Source organism: Macrotis lagotis, chromosome 1 (assembly GCF_037893015.1).
Source record: "Macrotis lagotis isolate mMagLag1 chromosome 1, bilby.v1.9.chrom.fasta, whole genome shotgun sequence".
NCBI classification, from domain to species: domain Eukaryota; kingdom Metazoa; phylum Chordata; class Mammalia; order Peramelemorphia; family Peramelidae; genus Macrotis; species Macrotis lagotis.
In genome coordinates this window covers 400875086-400893914 of record NC_133658.1, presented here as the reverse complement: position 1 = coordinate 400893914, position 18829 = coordinate 400875086, and the positions used below count along the sequence as shown (strand labels likewise).

Sequence of the window (18829 nt, the reverse complement as noted above, 5' to 3'; positions counted from 1 at the left end):
TTCATAATACTTCCAAAAGGTATGACTTTTTGTAACTAAATATATAAAAAGAATGCCCTCCAAAAATAATCCTACATGTTTGCAATTCTAATGAACTAATGAATGAATGAATGTGCTATTTTGTCCACAGCCCCACTAGTATTGCTTCATTCCTTTTAATTATTTTTGCCAAATTTTCAATGTTATTTCAAACTTGTTTTAATTGGCATCCCACTAGTGGGCTTGAGCATTTTTAAGTGGTTTACTTTTTTGAAAATGTTAAATATATATTTGGCCATTGTGGACAGGAAGTCACCTTTCTCAGTTTTTAATAATTCCATATATATATATATATATATTAGATATCAAATTTTGTCATATTTTACATATTTCCTGATTCATAAAGTATAATTATAAAAAATTTTATTTAATGTCATCAAACATATCATCTTGTTCCAAATATCCCTTCCTTTTCATCAGTGTAAAAAAGTCCTCTTAATCATCACACTTAAGATAAATACATTATTCCATTTTCTCCCTCTTTTAAGTGTTGTAGTTGTTTTTTTTTAAATAATGTGTATCGGTCATCCAAACAGAATTCACTAAAGTGTATGTTTGTAGATTTAAGTCCATTTCCATCCCATTTTCAAACCAGTCTTCCCAATATCATTTGTTAAATAAGCTTTTCCCCAGTTTTTATTTCCTATAGATTTATCTTTTATACAAATTTGGTTGGATGTCTGGTACATCTATTCTATTTCTGTGATGTTTTTTCTCATTTTTTCCCCCATATCAATTAGCCTTGATAATTAGCCTGCTGTATTTTTATCTGCCACCCTTTTAACTACTTTCTAAACCTTCCCCAATCACTGAATTCCCAGCTCAAGTCACCAAACCTATTTATTAACTTTCCTGGTTCCTGGTTTCTCAGTTTTCAGAAATTTGCTCCATTTCATCTTTAATTACCTTTCCCATTCCTTGTTCACAAATATTGAATGCATATTCTTGTATTCTTGCAATATTATTGCATAAGCTTCCTATTCCCTCAACATTTGCAGACCATAAGAGTTGAGGTTTCCAATGTTTATTTACAAGGGAAAAGAACATACACTTGGAAAAATAATACATCAAAAGAGAGACATAAGGTAGCCCTTAAACTAAAGATATTCTATACAGCTACAGTTCCAGAACCCCATTTTAGCCCATGACCCCCTTCAGCTCAGGGGCCCCATAGGAGGACATATGGCCCTTTTGGTCCCAAAAGTAAATGACCTCATTAGGCCCAAGAACACCTCCATACTAAATAAAGCCAAAATGTGACACTCCCAAGGAATGCATGAAATCAAGACCAGGAAATTACAAAATTTTCTGATTGCTTTCCTTCCTCCTCATCTTGTTACTTAAGAGGAGAATCTCTGAGAGCTTTGCTGTGAGATACCATGCCAGTTTCCCAGATCCATTTCCCATAATCCAGAATTTCCTAGATTCCTGGAATCTTGAAGGCTTCAGACCCCAGCATTCCAATCATTCCCTGCATGTCATGATATACAGCAAATCATCCCATTTCTGAGCCTAGATTTTCCAGAAAATATCTGGATCTGGGATTTTAGTCTCAACTCCTCTCCAGGAGGGAGTCCTCTCTAGACCTGCCAGGTAACCTGGAATCATATTGTCCCTGTTCCCCTCTTCTTATAGACACTAAATTGAAGCCTACATGACACCCTCTGGCAATTCCTTGCCTCCAGAATGTCATACACACAATTTAAATCTCTTATTTTGTAGATGGGAAACCAAGACCTAGAGGATTCATAAGATTTACCCAAGTTCCCACAAAGTTACTGGAGCCAGAACCTAAATCTCTAAATTCTCTGTCTAGGACTTTTTACAGTTGACCCAAATGTTCGGGTCAGATGGCAGTAGGCTTGTCCTCAGTCCTCTGTCTCATGCTTTTAGTCACACTGCAGAAGGCCAATATATAAGACCAGTAAGACAACAGCCATCAATGCCGCTTTCAAATTCCACAGGCCCATCTGACCTGGACTGAGCCAGAGGAGCAACAGGTCTTCTGCCAGCCTTCCTAGACTGTGGATCTAGCAGAAAGAAACTTGAAAGGAAAGATGAGTTTTCCAGATGCAGCTGTTAATTACACAGGAAGTGACTGGGGCAATGCAGGCATTTACTTATTGAGTCAGGGTAAGATGTGACAAGCCCAGGAGATGGGCAGCTTCAAAATGGGTAAGGGAGCTGAGGCAGGGGCAGGGGTGGGAGTTAAGAGTTGGAAAGACTGGGGCTTGGAGAAAACCAGAGAAATGTCATATTTCTACCTCCTTGAAAGAACTTGGCCCCAACCAAGACCAGAACCACATTCCATCCCTCCTCCTCAGAGTCTTAGGAAAGGAGGAATTCCCCCAATTCCCCATCCCCAAATGTTAGGCCCAGGAGTCTGTGCACTGGGTAGGATCATGGCTCCCAGACCTGCACCTCATGGCCTGTGCCCTCTCAGTTGACCTTTCCAAAGCCTCCTCATTCCTGCTTCCTCTGGAGGCTTTTGGGGTAGCCCTCAGGCAAGATGTACCATGGTGTACCCATATCTTCATCTTCCAAACTTCTGCCCCTCAGCAGATTCCACCCACATATTCTCAGCCTCCATCACAGATACATCACCACCCCAGACAGGGAGAATCTTGCAGTAGCCACTCTGTACCCCCAGGAGGGGCCATGGCCCAGGGATTTCAAACCAACTGTTTCCTATTCTTCTAGGGCTCAAGGCCATACTGCTGGCACAGGGGGTGAAAGAGAAACATGGCTGAAGTTATTGAGGCCAGATCTCCACAGGCAATCCCCGGGTAAATGCATCTCTCCAAAGAGCAGAAATCAGAGGCAGAATCCCCCTCAGGTGCACAGAGTTCCCACCAAGGACAGGTGGAGGGAGGCTCAAGGAGGGTGGAATGACACCAGAGGGAGAGAAGCCCCAAAGAAGGGAAGGACCCTTCTACTTATTCTTAGCCCCCTGTCCATAGTATTGCCAATACACCCTGGTCTAATGCTAAAGCCTAATCTCTGCCTTCAACCCCTCTGTCCCACCCATCCAAGGAGTGCAGGCAAAACACTGGGGAGACCCTTTACCCAATTAAGACTTTCTTTTTCCCAAGATAGGATAATGGATATTCATGCAGGGGCTGAGGTATGAGGAAAGTTGGAGATCTCCCTGGGGACATTCCCTGGTTTTATCCAAGAATCTTCAACTCATACTTTTGCTATGTTATTAGGAGGGTAAATTTTTTTTTTTGGGGGGGGGGTTGAGGGTAAGTTTTAAAATTAGTTTCTTATATAGAGTGAATCATCCTGAAGAACCATGCATCTGGCATGCTGAACCCACAAGAGTCCAGAGCAGGACCACCACTTCTCTCCCTTTGGGAGTCTCCCCCTTCTTGATTGCCCTCCCAATGTACCTTCACTTGTCTGTCCCAGCTCCAGAGCTAGAAGGGCAGTTTGGCACCTAAAGGACTAGCAGAATCTAGACTGCCTTTAAAGGTCACTGTGGTAAAAATAGAGGATGGGGTCATGGAGGGGATGGAAAACACCTGACACTGGCCAGCCAACACCCTGCCAAGCCAACTGGAATCAGTGTCAAGGAGCCAGGATGGACTGGCAGCAAGACAGCCTTCCCCATAACGGGCAGGCCCACTTCATCCTATGCTCTTTCATCTCCTAAATTGTCCCCCACTCTTCACACCTCCATGGTTCTGAGGCAGGATAGGGCTGGGGGTGGAGCCACTGAGTCTCAGTTCTTCACCCCAAACAGCCTGGAATTGGCTTGGGGGACTAGCCGGGAGCTGACGGCTCCACTAGGTGGCAGAAGTGGTGGAAAAGAAACAGAAAATTTTGGTTCTTCAACACTGGGGATTAAGGACGCTGAGTCAGGACTCCCCTCTCCCAAGGGAAGACTGAGGAAGTGGAGGATGCTCATGCTTCAGCTGTCCAGCGCTGTCCTCAACCCCTTCCTTGGAAGGTTTCAGAAGGTGCAGTTATCCCTATGGACTGAAATCTCCCATCCAGGCCCTCTACTCGGATGCCCCCCACCCCCACCCCCAAACATTTCATCCTCTCTCTACACTGACAGCTTGTCTAAGTTGTACAGGAGGTCTCCGAAGGGAGGCTGCCTCTCTTGAGCCGCAGGTTACCCCCATTCCAGCCCCGGGGGCAGATGTTGTAGCCACGGATCCCAGGGGACTTGACCCCCGAGTCCTCAGAGTCGAGGGATACATCAGAGTCCGTGGGTGAGCGACTGGTATAGGGCTTAGCAGGTGAACGAACCTGCGGACTAGGTGAGGGCAAGGGGCTCCTGAAGGCTAAGGGTTGGGTGATGCCTGGGCTCCTGGGGCTGGAGCAAGAGCTGCTGGATGGTAAGAAGGGCCGGGGGCTGTCCCCAAAAGGTGCTTGGGACAAGGTCAGGGGGCTTTTCAAGATGGGGGAGAAAGTACCACCAGGCAGTGAGGAAAGGCGATGAACATCTCCCAAGGGGCTCTTCAGGGGAGGACATGGGCTGCCCAGCCCTCTGGGGCTAGCAGGAGGTAGGGCCTGGGTGGCTGAAAAGGGTCTCAGCCATTCTACCCCTGGAGATTTGGGGGAGGAAGAGCTCTTTCGGCGGGCAGCATTAATGATGTTCCTGGCAACCAGGGCCTGCATCTGGCGGCTGTTACCCTTGGGCTCAGCCTGCATTGGGGACAAGGAGCGCTCGCTCCAGGAGGGAGACATAGGTGGGGGTGGAGGGGGACTGCTTGTGGTGACCATCTGGCAGAACTCTGAAGGGCCACGGCCCCCCCAGCCGTCCAGGCTGCTGGCTGGCCTCGGTGAACTGGGGGTCTCAGAAGGGGAGGTAGGGCGACATTCCCATCTTTCCTGGGGAGAAAGCAGAGGGAGCAGAGGCAAGTGTTAGTGCTTTTCCTCTCCAGGATCTGGGCTGGGATTCTAGAAGTACTGTACAGCAGAAAAAATCTAAAGTTTGCCAGACTTGTCTCTGTGAGTCTTCCCCCACCCCATCACTGGGAGTTTATCCTATGGCCCAACTGTCTGATATTCAAGTTGGAAGAGACCTTATAGATTATGTAATCCAACAGCTTCATTTCACAAATGGTAAAATTGAGGCCTTGGGCAACTAGGTGGCCCAGCAGGTAGAAATGCTGGGCCTGGAGTCAGTTCAAATCCAGCCACAGACACTTACTAGCTGGGGGACCCTGGACAAGTCCTATTTTTAAACCTGTTTGCCTCAGTATCCACATCTGTCAAATGAGCTGGAGAAGGAAATGGCAAATTTTTCTAGTATCTCTGCCAAGAAAACCCCAAATGGGGTCACGAAGAATATAAACAAGACAAAAACCTGAGACCCAAAGGAGAGATGACTTGCCCAAGGTCCCAGAGCACATTGGTGATAGACCCAATGTCCTCTTCCAAATGTCATTCATCCCCAACACTCCATCTCTCTGCTGTCATCATCATTTGTCCTCTTCAGTAGTGAAGGTGTTGGCTAATAGAAGTCTAATATGACACAGCAGAGAGAGTACCGAATCTGGAGTCACATGCCCTATGTGACCTGGGCACGCCACAATAACACTCAGCCCCAGGCTCTTCTTCTGTTTCTCAAATGATCCTCCTAGCCCTAAATCCCATAGCTCTATGCTGGGCCTTTCAGGGCTATCTGCATTTTACTGAGGGTCTCAAAGAATTCAAAATGCAATCCTGATGAAAATATGGGACACTAGAATGAGCCTGCTCAGTGTCCTCAGTCACAACCCTTGTCCTTTCCCTAGGTATAGGTCAGGCTCTGCCTGTTTTTTTTTCCAAAGGGGAAGAAGGAGATAATAATAGTTGACATTGTTAGTTTATATCTAAGACTATTGCCCACCAATTCTTCTAGGTTTCATCAAACATTGGGGAGGGGGCTGGATTTGGGGGCATAAAAGTTTTTTATCCAAGATTAAGGGAGGGTACAGCCATGACCTAAGGCCCTAGACCCAGTGATTTCAGCTTCCTACCTAACACACACACACACACACACACACACACACACACACACACACACACACAAACACACAAACACACACAGGTTTCCACTGACATCATTTAGAGAGGAAGGAGATAGAACATTTTCCATCTGTTCAAGGACAGTTTTATCCTTTTCCTCCCTGGCCCTAGTGATCTAATCACCTTCAGCCTGAGCTAATCTATTCTTTTGAAAGCAAATAGGGCTTAGGGTAGAATCATGACAGATCTGGAAGGAACCTTTGAGTTAGCTCACCCTAATTTTACAGAAATGGAAATTGAGGCCTTGATAGGTCACAAAGGTAGCAAGTAAGATGTCTATGACTCAGATCCTCTGCCTTTCAATCCATTGCTTGTTCGATAATATAGCTGTGAGAGAAAAAGTGTGTGTTTATGAACTTTGGAGAGGGAACTGAATTTGGATTATTTTTCTGGGTTTTGGGACATACCTCTTCTTTTTCTTTATATCCCCAGGACCTAGAATACAGGAGCTTACCAAATACTTGTTGTTTGAATGACCTCTTTTCTTACAGTTGAGGGAAAAATTAGAATGCAGATGGTACCAAAAACTTCATCAGCAACCAAGAGGCTTCTTGATTGACTGAGTCGGAGTTTGGGATCATGGAGTGGACCAATAAGCTCAGCCCAGAATCCTCAGTTAAGGGGGTCTCACATCGGATCCATCCTCTGGAATGGAAGCTGTGGTTGATGGAGACATCAGCCCCAGTCATAGAAGCAAACTCAGTCCTGTGTTATTTTCTTTGCTATTCACTCTCAATTACCTTCAATTACCTATTTTTCCCTAGAAAAAATTGTGATTGTGGTCCAGAAGACATGATAGGAAATGTCACCAACTATGGTGAGGCTAGATGAGAATAAAATAATAGGAGAATAGGGAACCAAGAGTAACTGAGGAGGAAACTAAGCAACATCAAGAATGAAAAAATATGGTCGGACAATTCCTTAAGGAGTTGGAGATCAGAAGGTGAATAGAGAAAGATGAATGATCTTAAGGATCATCATGATTTCTCCACTGATCAGTTCCAGATCAGGGCTAAGCAAGACCTATAGCATCATCCCTCACAATGTTACAAAGTAATAAAGTACTGTTGTTATTCAGTTATTTCATTTGTGTCTGACTCTTCATGGCCCCATTTGGGGTTTTCGTGGCAAGGATACTGGATTGGTTTGTCATTTCCTTCTCCATCTCATTTGACAGATGAAGAAACTGAGGCAAGCACAGTTGACTTGCCCAGGGTCAAACAGCGATGGTCTTCTTGATTCCAAGCCCAATGACATCTAGTTCCCCTAGGTATCATCATTAAGGATGAACATCATTACTACAGCCCTAATGTAGCTAGTACATATTGATTGAGAAAACCCCAATCCTCAGGAGGATAGCTGCATACTAAAGGATATGCTGCATCTAACTCAGAGACCAAGAACTCCCAAATCTTTTTTTTCCCACTTAATCAGAATACAGCAAAAGCTATGCTATCTCTTGTCCAGTCAGGACCCAGTATTGGCTGATGCATTCATCCTTTTACCTAAAGTTCGGCATTGACCCAAACCATTGAATAGTAATAGAGGAGCTCTATCAATTAGAATATAGTAACTGTCACAAGGCAGATACTCAAGTTCCTTAGCCCTGGTTCAAGATGGATCATAGCTTAGAACAGGTGACCTTAGTGCTGCAGATGGAGGGACTGTGTGTCCTCTAGGCCAACTGTTTGCTCTAAAGCAAGACTAATTATCCATTCCAAACAAAGCAGGTCCTGCCCTATGACCAAGCAGTCTCCTTTTGAATGAACAGCATCCCTAAGGTCAGAAATAAAGACTAAGTTGCCTGGAAATCTTCATTGAGCAGTACCAGGGATATTTCCTTTACATGCCTTTCCAGACTACAGAAAGACCCTGAGCAAGATTCATTTACAGCCATGTAGCTGCTTAGAGGATAGCTGCATGCTTCTTTTCTCTGGGTGGGAGTAGTGTCACATGCAGCTTTCTCCCTGGCCGTGGACAGTGACAGCCCTATGGGCATTGAGATTGATCTGGTAACAGTAAAATGAGTAATGTGGGGCATTGGGGCCAAGGGATGCCTCCTGACATGAAACATTGTTAGATTCTCAGTCAGAGATTGAAGCTAGAGATAGAGAATACCTCTATCCTAAAGAACTCAGGGATCCAAACTGTTCCTAAGTCAGTGACATGGATTGCTCCCCCTTTGGGGTAGCTGGGGTGGTAAGGATTGAATGCCAAAGAGTGGGAACATATAGGTCTGACTTGGCTCACTTCCCAGAACAGCCAACAGCAGCTTTGCCAGGAGCTGAAAGGTGGGTGCAAGAGGCCACCTACAGTAGCTGAGAAAACTCTGCCCAGCAGGCAAGAACAGGCTGCCGTGGGCTGAATGTATTTCTAGAAGTCCATGATATGTCCATAACATTCTAGCCTGCAGCTCACTGGGGCCCGGACTCTGTGGCCTGCCTTGATGAGGAGTGAGGGTGAGGAAGGGTTAAGGGAAGAAATGGATCTATCCATTTAACCAAAAGATCTCAGAGCTCCTAAACTATTCTTGGATTCTTATTTCACCCCAATTCAAGTGCAGCCTCATTCTTAATATTTCATTTAGAGGATCCAGTAATGCTATTGGAGAGGGAATTGGTCCCTTAGATTCAATCCCAAATCCTCCAATTTAGAGCATAAAGGGAGAGCCTACCATAACACCAATTAGAAGTTAACCAATTAACCAGTTAAGTGCTCTAAGATCTTCAGCATGAAAATACTTGAAGAAACCATGGATGAGAAATTAATACCATATAAAACTTACTCCAACACACACACACACACACACACACACACACACACACCTCTCTCTCTCTCTCTCTCACCTCTCTCTCTCTCTCTCTCTCTCTCTCTGTCTGTCTCTCTCTCCCTCTCTCACCCTCTCTCTCACCCCCCCCCCACTCATTCATACACATACACCTAATACTCAATATTTCTTAGGACTCAATTCAAGTGACTGAACTAGCTAGTACTTTTGTTCCCCATCCTGAGCCCAAAGAAACAGAACATGAGATAGGACTGGAGAGTCAGGAGAAAAGGGACATCGAGTCTATAGGAAACAGAACAGAGGCAAGAAGTGAACCAGGTCTGAGGTGTATTAAGAGCCAGAAGAGGAGCCAAAGTGAGAAACACAGACCACAAAGCAAGTGTGTGTATGCAGAAGCTGAGGAGAGACCTTGTGTGAATGACTCCATGCCTGGAGATCCAGGAAGGGAGACTTCCAATGGCAAAGTGGTTATGGCCTCCATTCTTGAAGGGGCTCTGTGTGTGTGTGTGTGTGTGTGTGTGTGTGTGTGTGTGTGTGTGTGTGTGTGTGCACGCGCGCGCGCAGAACTAGTGACAGGCTTTCCCAACCCTCTTTCCATTTCCTCAGTGTAATGAGCTCATGAGGAAAGCACCCCCTGGTTCCCATGGAGACAGCGTAGGAAGCTCAGCCTGGTGTGGCCTCTCCAAGCTTCAGGAGTCCAGACCTGGAGGAGGAGGGAGAGAAAGCAGATATTCCCCCCAGATCATAGCTCTGCTCTTGGAAAACTTCCTTTGAGATAGACTCCTCAGTGGCAAGAACCATGCCTTCTCCTTCTTCTGTATCTCCATGACACTACCTAGTCCAAATCTCTGTACACTGAAGCTTCATAAAATATTAGAATAAATTAGAATCATCTACTCTGTGTCCCTCACATAGAAAATATTTAAGTTATAAAACTCAGGCCCTGAGAGGGGAAGTGCTTTGCTCCCAGCCCATTCAGGCTAAGGCTGTCCAGGTCTCCTGACTTCCTATGAAGAATTCTTTATGTTATACTACCCTGCCTCCTGTGTGCCCATGGAGTTATCCTAGAGAACCAGGTAAGGCCACAGATGGTTTGGGTCTACTGTTCCCCAACTCTCCTTATCTCAGCCATTGAGCCTTCTATCTCCTTCAACCAACAATGGACCCACCTACAAACTGGTCCCTAATAACCACATAAGGAAAAAGTTATGTGGCCATAATATCAAATTCCCAGTAATGAAGGCCATGAAGATCAATGTCTTGCCTCCAGGTAGGCCTTACCTCAATCTATACCAAAGATTATATCTAATCTGGACTTTAGGGGCTTCAGGGAACAAGCTCATGTGACCTTCAGAAGTCAATTCCAGATTCTTATCAGAAAATATAATCTGACTTCTAGCCTCAGTCCCTCTAATAGCAACATCCCTCTAGTAACTCCTCCTTTATCCTGGAAAGGCCCATCTTGCACTTAGAATGTCTTTCTCCCAAATTCCTAGCCAGTCTGGTCATCCTTACTGGTTTTAGGCCCCCATCCTGAATTGACTTGGGCACCCTTGCTAGCATACAGCCTGTCACAAAGAGGAAGTTGCTGACCCCCAAAAAGAAAGCCCAGCTGAGATTTTGCCAGCCAAGTCCCCTTGGGAAAGACCTGAAGGTATTTGGGATCTCTCCTCCCCTCTGACTTCTCATTCACATCTGGCTCTTGCTCTGTATTCTTGACCCTGAGGCTTCCTTCAAGGAATAACATTTCATCCCAAACTATAAGATGGGAACAAAGGCATGAAGAATATAGGGAGGATTCAAACTCAGGGAGCACTGGAGCATCACAGGTAGAGTCTTTAACATGCAGTTGAAGATGCTTCCCTGCCTTTCTGGTGTTGTGCAGAGACAGTTTCCTAGAGCCCAATTCAAGGAGGGATGAATGGAGGAAAATAGTCACCCAGAAGAGAAAACCCAAAGTTGTTCGGCCTCCCCCTCTCATGAAGGTACCCTTGCATGGGAGAGGCAGCAGGAAAGAGGAAGGCTGAGAAGACCAGAGTTCTCCAAAGCAAAACATGTAAACAGTTTCACAAAGCTAGAAGTGGAGAAGGCAGAAACAGGCCCCAGGAAGGTGGGACCCCAGCAGCAGCAGACAGGAAAGGCATCAGGAGTTCTTGCTCATCATCAGGTACTTCCCACTGTTCTGTCAAATAATATAGGACAACCTCTGCCCCCTTCCCGAAAAGAGTCTGCTGGTCCTTTGTGTGGAAAAGAGGACCTGACCAGCAGGCTCTGGATGCTCCCTAAGCTTGGGTGTGCTAGAGTTGTACAAGTGCTGTCTGTGACTTTCTCCTCTCTCCCAGCAAGACGCTGGCATGGGGCCTCCCTGAGACTGCACACTCACTACAGCTCCCCTTGGTTGGGACAAGGTCTTCCCCTTCTGGTTACTGGGCTTTCCAGCCTTCAAGCTGATTCATCTCCCTCATTCATCCAGCACCCTTGATTGATGGTTGTGGTGGGTGGTGGGTGGTGGGATCTACTTGGGCTCACAGAAAACCTTATTTGAAGCAAAAGGAAGGCTTCCACACCTGGGGCTCAATCCCTGCATTCCGTGTAGAGAATGAAGGTCTAGGAGCTTGGCCCTTGGCTCTTGGAGACCATGCTCGGGAAGGAGACACTGGGGAGACTTCACCACCAAAGGTGGGGCTGCTGCCACTCATCTGGGTAACATCTTGGACAAGGCCTCCTGAGCCCACTGGCGAGGGACACAGACCAGGTGAGGTACGTGCTGGCCGAGGCAGGGCAGGAGAAGGGGGAAGGACCGAACTAGGTGGGCAGGGTGCCAGCCTCCCCACAGGTTCCAAATCAAGAGATCCTGGCTTGGCAGGAGAGGCTGCTCTTGTTGGGACCTTGGCTGGCTCCTTGGAGGGAGTGAGAACAAAGAGTGAGGACTGGAGCTGGTAAGGTTGTTGTTTGGTGGGCTCCACCTCCCTGCGTGGAGTCCTGTTCTCTGGCAGGTAGCCGTGATACAGAGAGGCAGGTGGTGTTCGGGCTGGGCTCCGACTTGCCACCCGGAAGCCCCCTGGAAACCCTGGAGCATTAGCATATTTCCAGGAAGGAGGCAGAGACATGGTAGGAGATGGGCAGCGGGCCAACTCAGTATGGCCTGGTGACTCAATTACATATTTCTCCATTCGGGATTGACGTCGGGCATATAGCTCAGCTCCCTTGCCACTGGCCTCCGTGAGGTTTTGGTTTGGTTTTGGCTTAGGCTTGGCCCGGATGCTGGGTGACTTCAGGCATGATGACCATTCTGGGAGGACATCCTCAGAGGGAGTGCTAGACCAGTCCCTCGGAGGTGGATCATTCTGAAAGTTGGATGCTTCAGCCCCAAGTGCAAAGGGTTCCTCCTCAGGGCCCAGCTCTCCCTGGTCTCTCTGCTTCCGTTTCTCATCAGCCGTCTGTACCAAATCCAAGAGATCAGGATTGGGGGTCACTTTGGGCTTCTCCACAAAGGTGAACATGGACTTCCTATTGCCCCGGCGGGCCATTGACTCCTCCAGGATGCCAGTCTTGGGTGTAGATGCTGACCTGCCCTCACTGTAGCTAGGCCCCTTGAGAAGTGTATGCTTGTGCTCAGTACTGGGGTACAGAACAGAGTATGAAGGTGGAGACCTGCCCCTGGAGGCCACAGGTGTCGTAGACAGGGTCTCAGCATAGGTGGGGGGTGGAGTGAAATTTGCCAATGGGCGTCTTTCCAAAGCAGGACTTCTCTCAACCATCACTGGTCTCTCTGCCACAGGTCCCCGCTCCATCATAGGACTGCTCTCTCTCAAAGGCTTCCTCTCCACCATAGGGCTTCTCATCATTACAGTATGCCTCTGGACCTGAGGACTTCTCTCCCCTATTGTATGTGCCTGGCCCCTGGGGCTTCTCTCTCCTATGGTACGTCTCTCCAGCATCGGGCTCCGTTCCAACTGATTGTTGATCCCATGAGACTGGGCTCCAAATGGCCTGGCCGTCCTGTTCACCACCGACTGAGGTTTGGCCAGGGTAAGGTGGACCTCACTATGCTGCTTGGGGCCTGGGGTACTGATAGCAGGCTCAGACATCTCTAGCCCCACTGCTAGTATATTGGGTTTGACATCAATGACCAAGACACTAGACTTGACATCAGAGACCACAGCATTCATGGTGGAACTGGGAATAGCCTCCCCAGAGTGGAGACTGGCCTTCCCGTTGGTAGGTACTATGTTTGGCGTCCCTTCAGTAATTAGTGCACTGGAACTCATGTCTGGGCTTGGTGATTGGGTTTTCTCCGCCTCAAGCAGAGTGCTAGGTTTAAAGTCAGCCACAGGAGTGTCCTGCTGTACCTGGGATTCAGAGGCATTCTGTTTGGTGCTAGAGATTGATACATTCTGACCAATATCCATCACCGGTGGGTTCTGGTTGACATCACTCACGAATGTGGTAGATTTAGTCTCTGTCAAGGAAGGATTCTGATTAGCATCCATAGTGGGAATATTTGCATCAGCCAGTGAAGGATCCCTCTGAGGTTCCTTACTTTGAGATAGGTGTAGTCCATTAGCTGTGAGCAAGGCTGCATTTTCCTTTAGGTAAACCACCAAAGGGATCTCCTCTTCTTCACTGGCTGCTTTCTCCAAGGATCTCTGGGTCAGAACATTTGTGTTCTCTCCTTGCCCCTCCATATTGCAGCAAGGATTCTCTACCTCAGGGGCCTGGATATCAAGGGATGAAGAGGGGCTTGGACAAGAGCCTTGGGGCGTATGATTCAGGCAGAGTTTTGGAACATGGTCTGGAGTCTCTACAGGGAGGGTTTGAGGGATAGGTTTCTGTCCCTGTTTTCCAAAGCTCTCAAAAGTGAACTCCTTTACTCTCTGCCGGCGCCTGTGGAAGAGTAGGACCCCTGGGGAGTTGGAACTGGGAGGAGTGGTCAGCTGGGCAGCAATTCGCTGACTTTGTGCTTTGGCCTCTTTCAAGTCCTTCTCAGTGAAGCTGGTACTCCGACACAATGCTAGCAAGGAAGAAGAAATAGAGTTCAGGGTTAGTATCCATGCCAGTTAACAGTAATTTAGTAAATATATGTTAGGTATAGAATGTTATGCTTAATACTGGAGAAAACAAAATGATAGAGAAGAAAATAATTCATTTTTACAATTTTTTACTAAGTACTACAAGGTATTTTATTTTGTTCATACAACCCTGAGGTAATTAGTCCATTGTACCCATTTTACAGATGAGGAAATTGCCTCAGAGAAGATCACAGATTTAGAACTAGAAGGGTATTTATAAGAAAACTAAGACTTAAAAAAATTAAGTGACTCACCCAGGGTCACACTAATATAACACAAGATCTTTGGGCCAGTTTTGGTTTTGTTTCCATATTCTCATCTCTCATCACCATGCACAGTGGCAAGTACAAAAAAAAAATATTTGTCAAGCTGAGTAAAAGCTAAAACTCAAACCTAAACTTTTAAATCCAGGACCAGCTCTTCCCATTTTAGTAAATGAGGCAATAGTCCTCCCAGAACTCACAGCCTAGTAGACAATATAGGGCATAGACACAAGTAACTTTAATTGTTTAAAATTGCACTGAGACTTCTGAGATGCTATGATACACAGAAGAAAGGGGTAGGAGCCACAAGGCTGATTCAAAGTCCATGAAGGGGAAAATAAGACTTCATGGGAGAGGTGGCATTTGAGTGGAACCTTGAAGGATAAGCGAAGCAGTGCATCATCCCCCAGGTAGGAAGGAATAGAGGAAAGATCTGGAGATAGAGTAAGAGGTGACTAAGTTTAATGTACTGAAATGTACAGTGTATGAGGGGGATTAATTTGGAGATATGACTGGAAAAGTGTCTTAGTCTATAGAAGGCTCTGAATGTTAGGTTAAAGAGGTTGGACTTTGGACTTTATCCTGTAAGCAACAAGCAGTCATGGAAGGTTTTAGGCAGGTGAGCAACATGATTAAAGCAATGAATTAGGAAGATAAATATCTATTCTGTGAAGGATGGATTGCAAGATGAAAAGCTGAAGGTCAAGAGACTGAGTGCTACCAAAAATCCAGGTGAGAGATAAGGGCTGAAACTAGTTAAGGGGCCACAGAAATAGAGAAAGAAATACAGATGCATAAGAAATGCTAGCAAAATGCATCAAACTGTCAGTGGCTGAGGCTCCCAAACGGTCTGTGACAAGACAAGACAATGCAAATGACCAGATTTCTGGATGAAGTGAAAAAACATGTCCATGCCCCTCATTAAGGCAGGAGCCCTAAGTACACCTACCTCATTACACCCCATCCTCCTTTTTTATTCCCCAAGTAGCCTTTTCCTTCCTTAGCCACCACAACATCCCTTAAATGACCCTGAATTAGGATCTCATGGAATCACTCCTAATTATTTCACTGAATTTCAGGTTCTTCCTGTTTCAAAAGAAGGACTTGAGCTAATTAATCTAAAGTCCCCTCCAACCCTGGTGATAGGTTTGGTGTTCTAAGGACTTTCTCTGTTCCAATAGTCTGTTTATAGTATCCCGCTTTTTTGCATCCTCTGTGCTGCTAAGGATTCTGGCTAAGAAGAAGAGGCAGAGGAGGTCATTTGGAGGACAGGCTATTCCCACTAAGGATATTTTGGAATTGGAGGTCCAAAGTCAGTGCCTAAGGGAAGTGGGATAGTCATAAGCCAATTCATGATAGCAACCTAGGTTATTCACAGAAATGATAGCAATAGGAAGAAGCCATCACAACAGAAGCAGTGATAAAGCAGTTCCATTGGGCTTTGACTTAAACTTTTTACTCAAGCTAATATCCAAAGGAACCTGTACTTCCAAAACTGCCTAGCTGAAAGATGAGTAGGAGGAGAAAAAGGGGGAGGAAAAATGGAAATTAGGGGTCAACAACAGTAACTATGGATAGCTCCCCAAAATGGTTGGACAAGCAATTTTTGAGCCTAGGGAAATCTTAGCATTCATCTGTTCAGACTACTTGAAAAGGATACCAGACTGCAAATGCCTTGAGGGAAAGGGTCATGATTTCTCTATCTTCACTACTTACTTCACTATACTATCTAGGAAAAAGATGCTTCATTAATTCAGTGTGGTTACTTTTTCCACTGACACAGATCATGATATCTCCATGCTTTATATGGAGGTTTTCAAAAGCTTCTATGGTCAATTTACTTATGATAAGCCTCAATGTTCAGCTTGTCTAGCCCTCAGGTGTCAAACATTCCATCCGACATTGGGCCCCTTTAGAAAATCTTTTCAACTTGATATGTAGGAGTTTGTTTGGGCTTGTACTATATGGCATGAACTTTGAGACTCCGTAGTCTTTTCCAAGGGGAGGTCATTATATTATAGAAAATGGAATGCCAGAGCTAAAAGGTACCTTAGAGATCATAGTATCCTAGATTTAAGACTATAAGGACCCTCAAAGATTATCTAATTCAATCCTTCACCTTCAGATGAGGAATTGAGCCTCAAAGACATGAAGAGACTTTGCCCAAGGACACACAGATAATAAATGGCATCTTGGTCCTAAGGAAATTGGAGCCGGAAGTGGGGAACTGCCTGACTTTAGGTCACAGAGCAACAGACTGTAGTTGCCCCAGTAGCTGAGACTTTTCATATCCTCCCTTCTGCCTCCAAGTCTTGTGCATCCCTAAAGTCAACTCTTCCCCTAAATCACCAGAAGAAAGTTATAGTCACTTGTACCTCGCTCTCCCCACATAGCCTAGGGTGACTGTATGAGAAAGGAATTCAAAAAAAAGATTTGGAAAGGACTTAGGCTGCAATTCATTTGATTTCCACCCCACACAAACATGTTGGAGGAGAAAAGAAGTCAACCACACACCAGCCCAGGCTTTCCCTTTTCTCTAGGGGATCAAGTAGAAGGCCCATCAACTCACTGCCTTCTGGCTTAACCCTCAAACCAAGCACTAGAGGAAGAATTAGCCATAACTAGCAATGCTATGCTAACACCCATCCCCTGGGCCTCCAAGAGACAAGAGGGAGCACCTCACTAGCATACCAGCCTCTCCAATAGTTAGTTCCCTTTCCAGGCTGCCTCTGGTATTCTATGCAGAGCTAAGGTAGAGCTCAGGACTTTCTACCTCATCCTGTCATTTGTAGTACTAGCTTCTGGATGACAGAGACCATTGTTTAATACAGATCCAGAGACTCAAAATACCTGATTGGTCTCAAATCTGTCACTAACTCACTGTGTGACTCTGAATAAGTCCCTTCCTGGACTGTAATTTATCCATCTCTACAAAGAGATGCTTGGCATCTGTGATTTCCAATGTCCCCTCTAGCTCTGACACTCCACATCTAGGATTCTAAGATATTTGCAAGATAAAGATCCCTGTGGGCTAGGAAACTATGCCAAGGAACTTGTCCCTTGGGAATCAGAAGCAGGGAGGGCTCCAAGAGGAAAGGCAGGGAGGTGAGCCCAAAGGGCAGGCCAAGGAGAATTCAAGGAAATACTTTTTCACAGAGGCCTGCCATTAGCTGGGGGCGTTGGGTCACCATAGGCCAAAAGGAGGGTGGGAGAAATTTAGGTCCACTAACATTCAGTTGGTGACCATGGCATCAGAACATGTAAACAGACCCCAGGCTTGAGTTTCAGGGAATAAACTGACCACCTGCCAAGACTAGGAAGGAAGTGTCCCCTGTGCAACCTCCCATGGGGACCCTGAGTGAGGGCTTCATTTGTTTTCCTTCCAATCCTCTCCCCTCTTCCCCTCTGACCACTTGGACTAAGAGGGAGAGGCAGGATGCTGAATTCAGACTGGCCACCTCACCCACCCGCCTACCCAGGCATTCTCACCCCCACCCAATTTACTCTCAATAAGGAAATGACACATAGGCCTTTTCCCAAAAGGAAGACTCCTGGGCTGGAAGCCCAGCCCTCCAGACTCCTTGGCCGCCAGGGCCTCCCTGAAAACTCAGCCTTGGGACCTCCTGAAGCTGCCTGGGAGATTGGCTTAAATCTAGGAAAAGATGCCTATTTACAGATAAATCTGCCTATGGCTGCAACTCATTAGTGCAGTGGTTAAGGGCTACTGAAGACCAAGGTCATGGGTTTGCCTTTGGGCTGGCTTTGCTCCAATTCAAGGCCACGAACTGACATCTCTGACCTCATACATTTTACAAATACGTGCCATCAGTCACATTAGGTATTGGGTTACAGAGTATGAGTACAGTCCCCACTATTGAAGACACAACATGTCTATGTGTTTTAGTGAACAAAAGCACTCAGAGTTTGATCTCAGTTCCCCCACTTACTAACTATATGACCCTGAGTAAATCGGGTCATTTTTCAGAGCCTCAGTATACCTCTCATCTTTCCCCCATAAGACAGGAATAATTCAATTCAATTCATTAAGTATCTTTAAGTGTCCACCATGTATGTGACCAGCCACTATGTTAGGTGCAGGAAAGAAAAAGACAGTAACAAAAACACCATCTGACCTAAGGAGTCACAGTCTATTGAGGGGAGGGAAACTCCACATCCACATGTTAATAAATACAAAAGATGTACAGTGTCGTTAACAGTCTTTGGAAGGAGACTGCTAAAAACTGGGGGGGGAATGGAGGGGGAGAGAGATCAGACAAGGCCTCATGTAGGAGGTGGCACTTAAGTCTTGAAGGGAGTGAGATTCCAAGAGGTGGATGTGAGGAGGAAGTCTGCTCCTGGCATGAGAAATAGCAAAGCCTGGAGACAGGAGGTGGGAATGTCCATCATGTACAGGGAACAAAAAGTTGGCTGGAATGTAGAGGGTGTGAAGGAGAGTATTATGAAATAAGGTTAGAAAGATAGGTTGGAGCCAGAATGGGAAGGACTTGAAATACCAAACACAGAAATTCATATTTTATCTTAGCTGCAACAGAAAACCCTTGAAGTCTCTTATTCAGGGAGTGATGTGGTCAGATTGATGATGAGGCTTAATCAATCCTTCCCACTCCATGCCCATTCTCCCT

The 18829-nt window shown here is 46.0% G+C and overlaps 1 protein-coding gene across 4 annotated transcripts in view; it reads right to left on the bottom strand.

Moving 5' to 3' along the window:
• Positions 1-447: 447 nt before the first annotated feature.
• The window catches only part of SYNPO (synaptopodin), a 71502-nt gene continuing 53120 nt past the window's right edge, over positions 448-18829 (bottom strand). For 3 of the 4 annotated variants that reach the window (XM_074212627.1, XM_074212626.1, XM_074212628.1), the window contains 2 exons: positions 11419-13865; positions 448-4881 (listed from right to left, as the gene is read on the bottom strand). In XM_074212627.1, coding sequence (XP_074068728.1) covers positions 4108-4881; positions 11419-13865 — 3221 coding nt within the window. In that variant the 3' untranslated portion in view covers positions 448-4107. Of the gene's footprint in view, positions 4882-9339; positions 13866-18829 lie in introns of those variants that run through there. The other variant, XM_074212629.1, reaches the window with a different exon arrangement.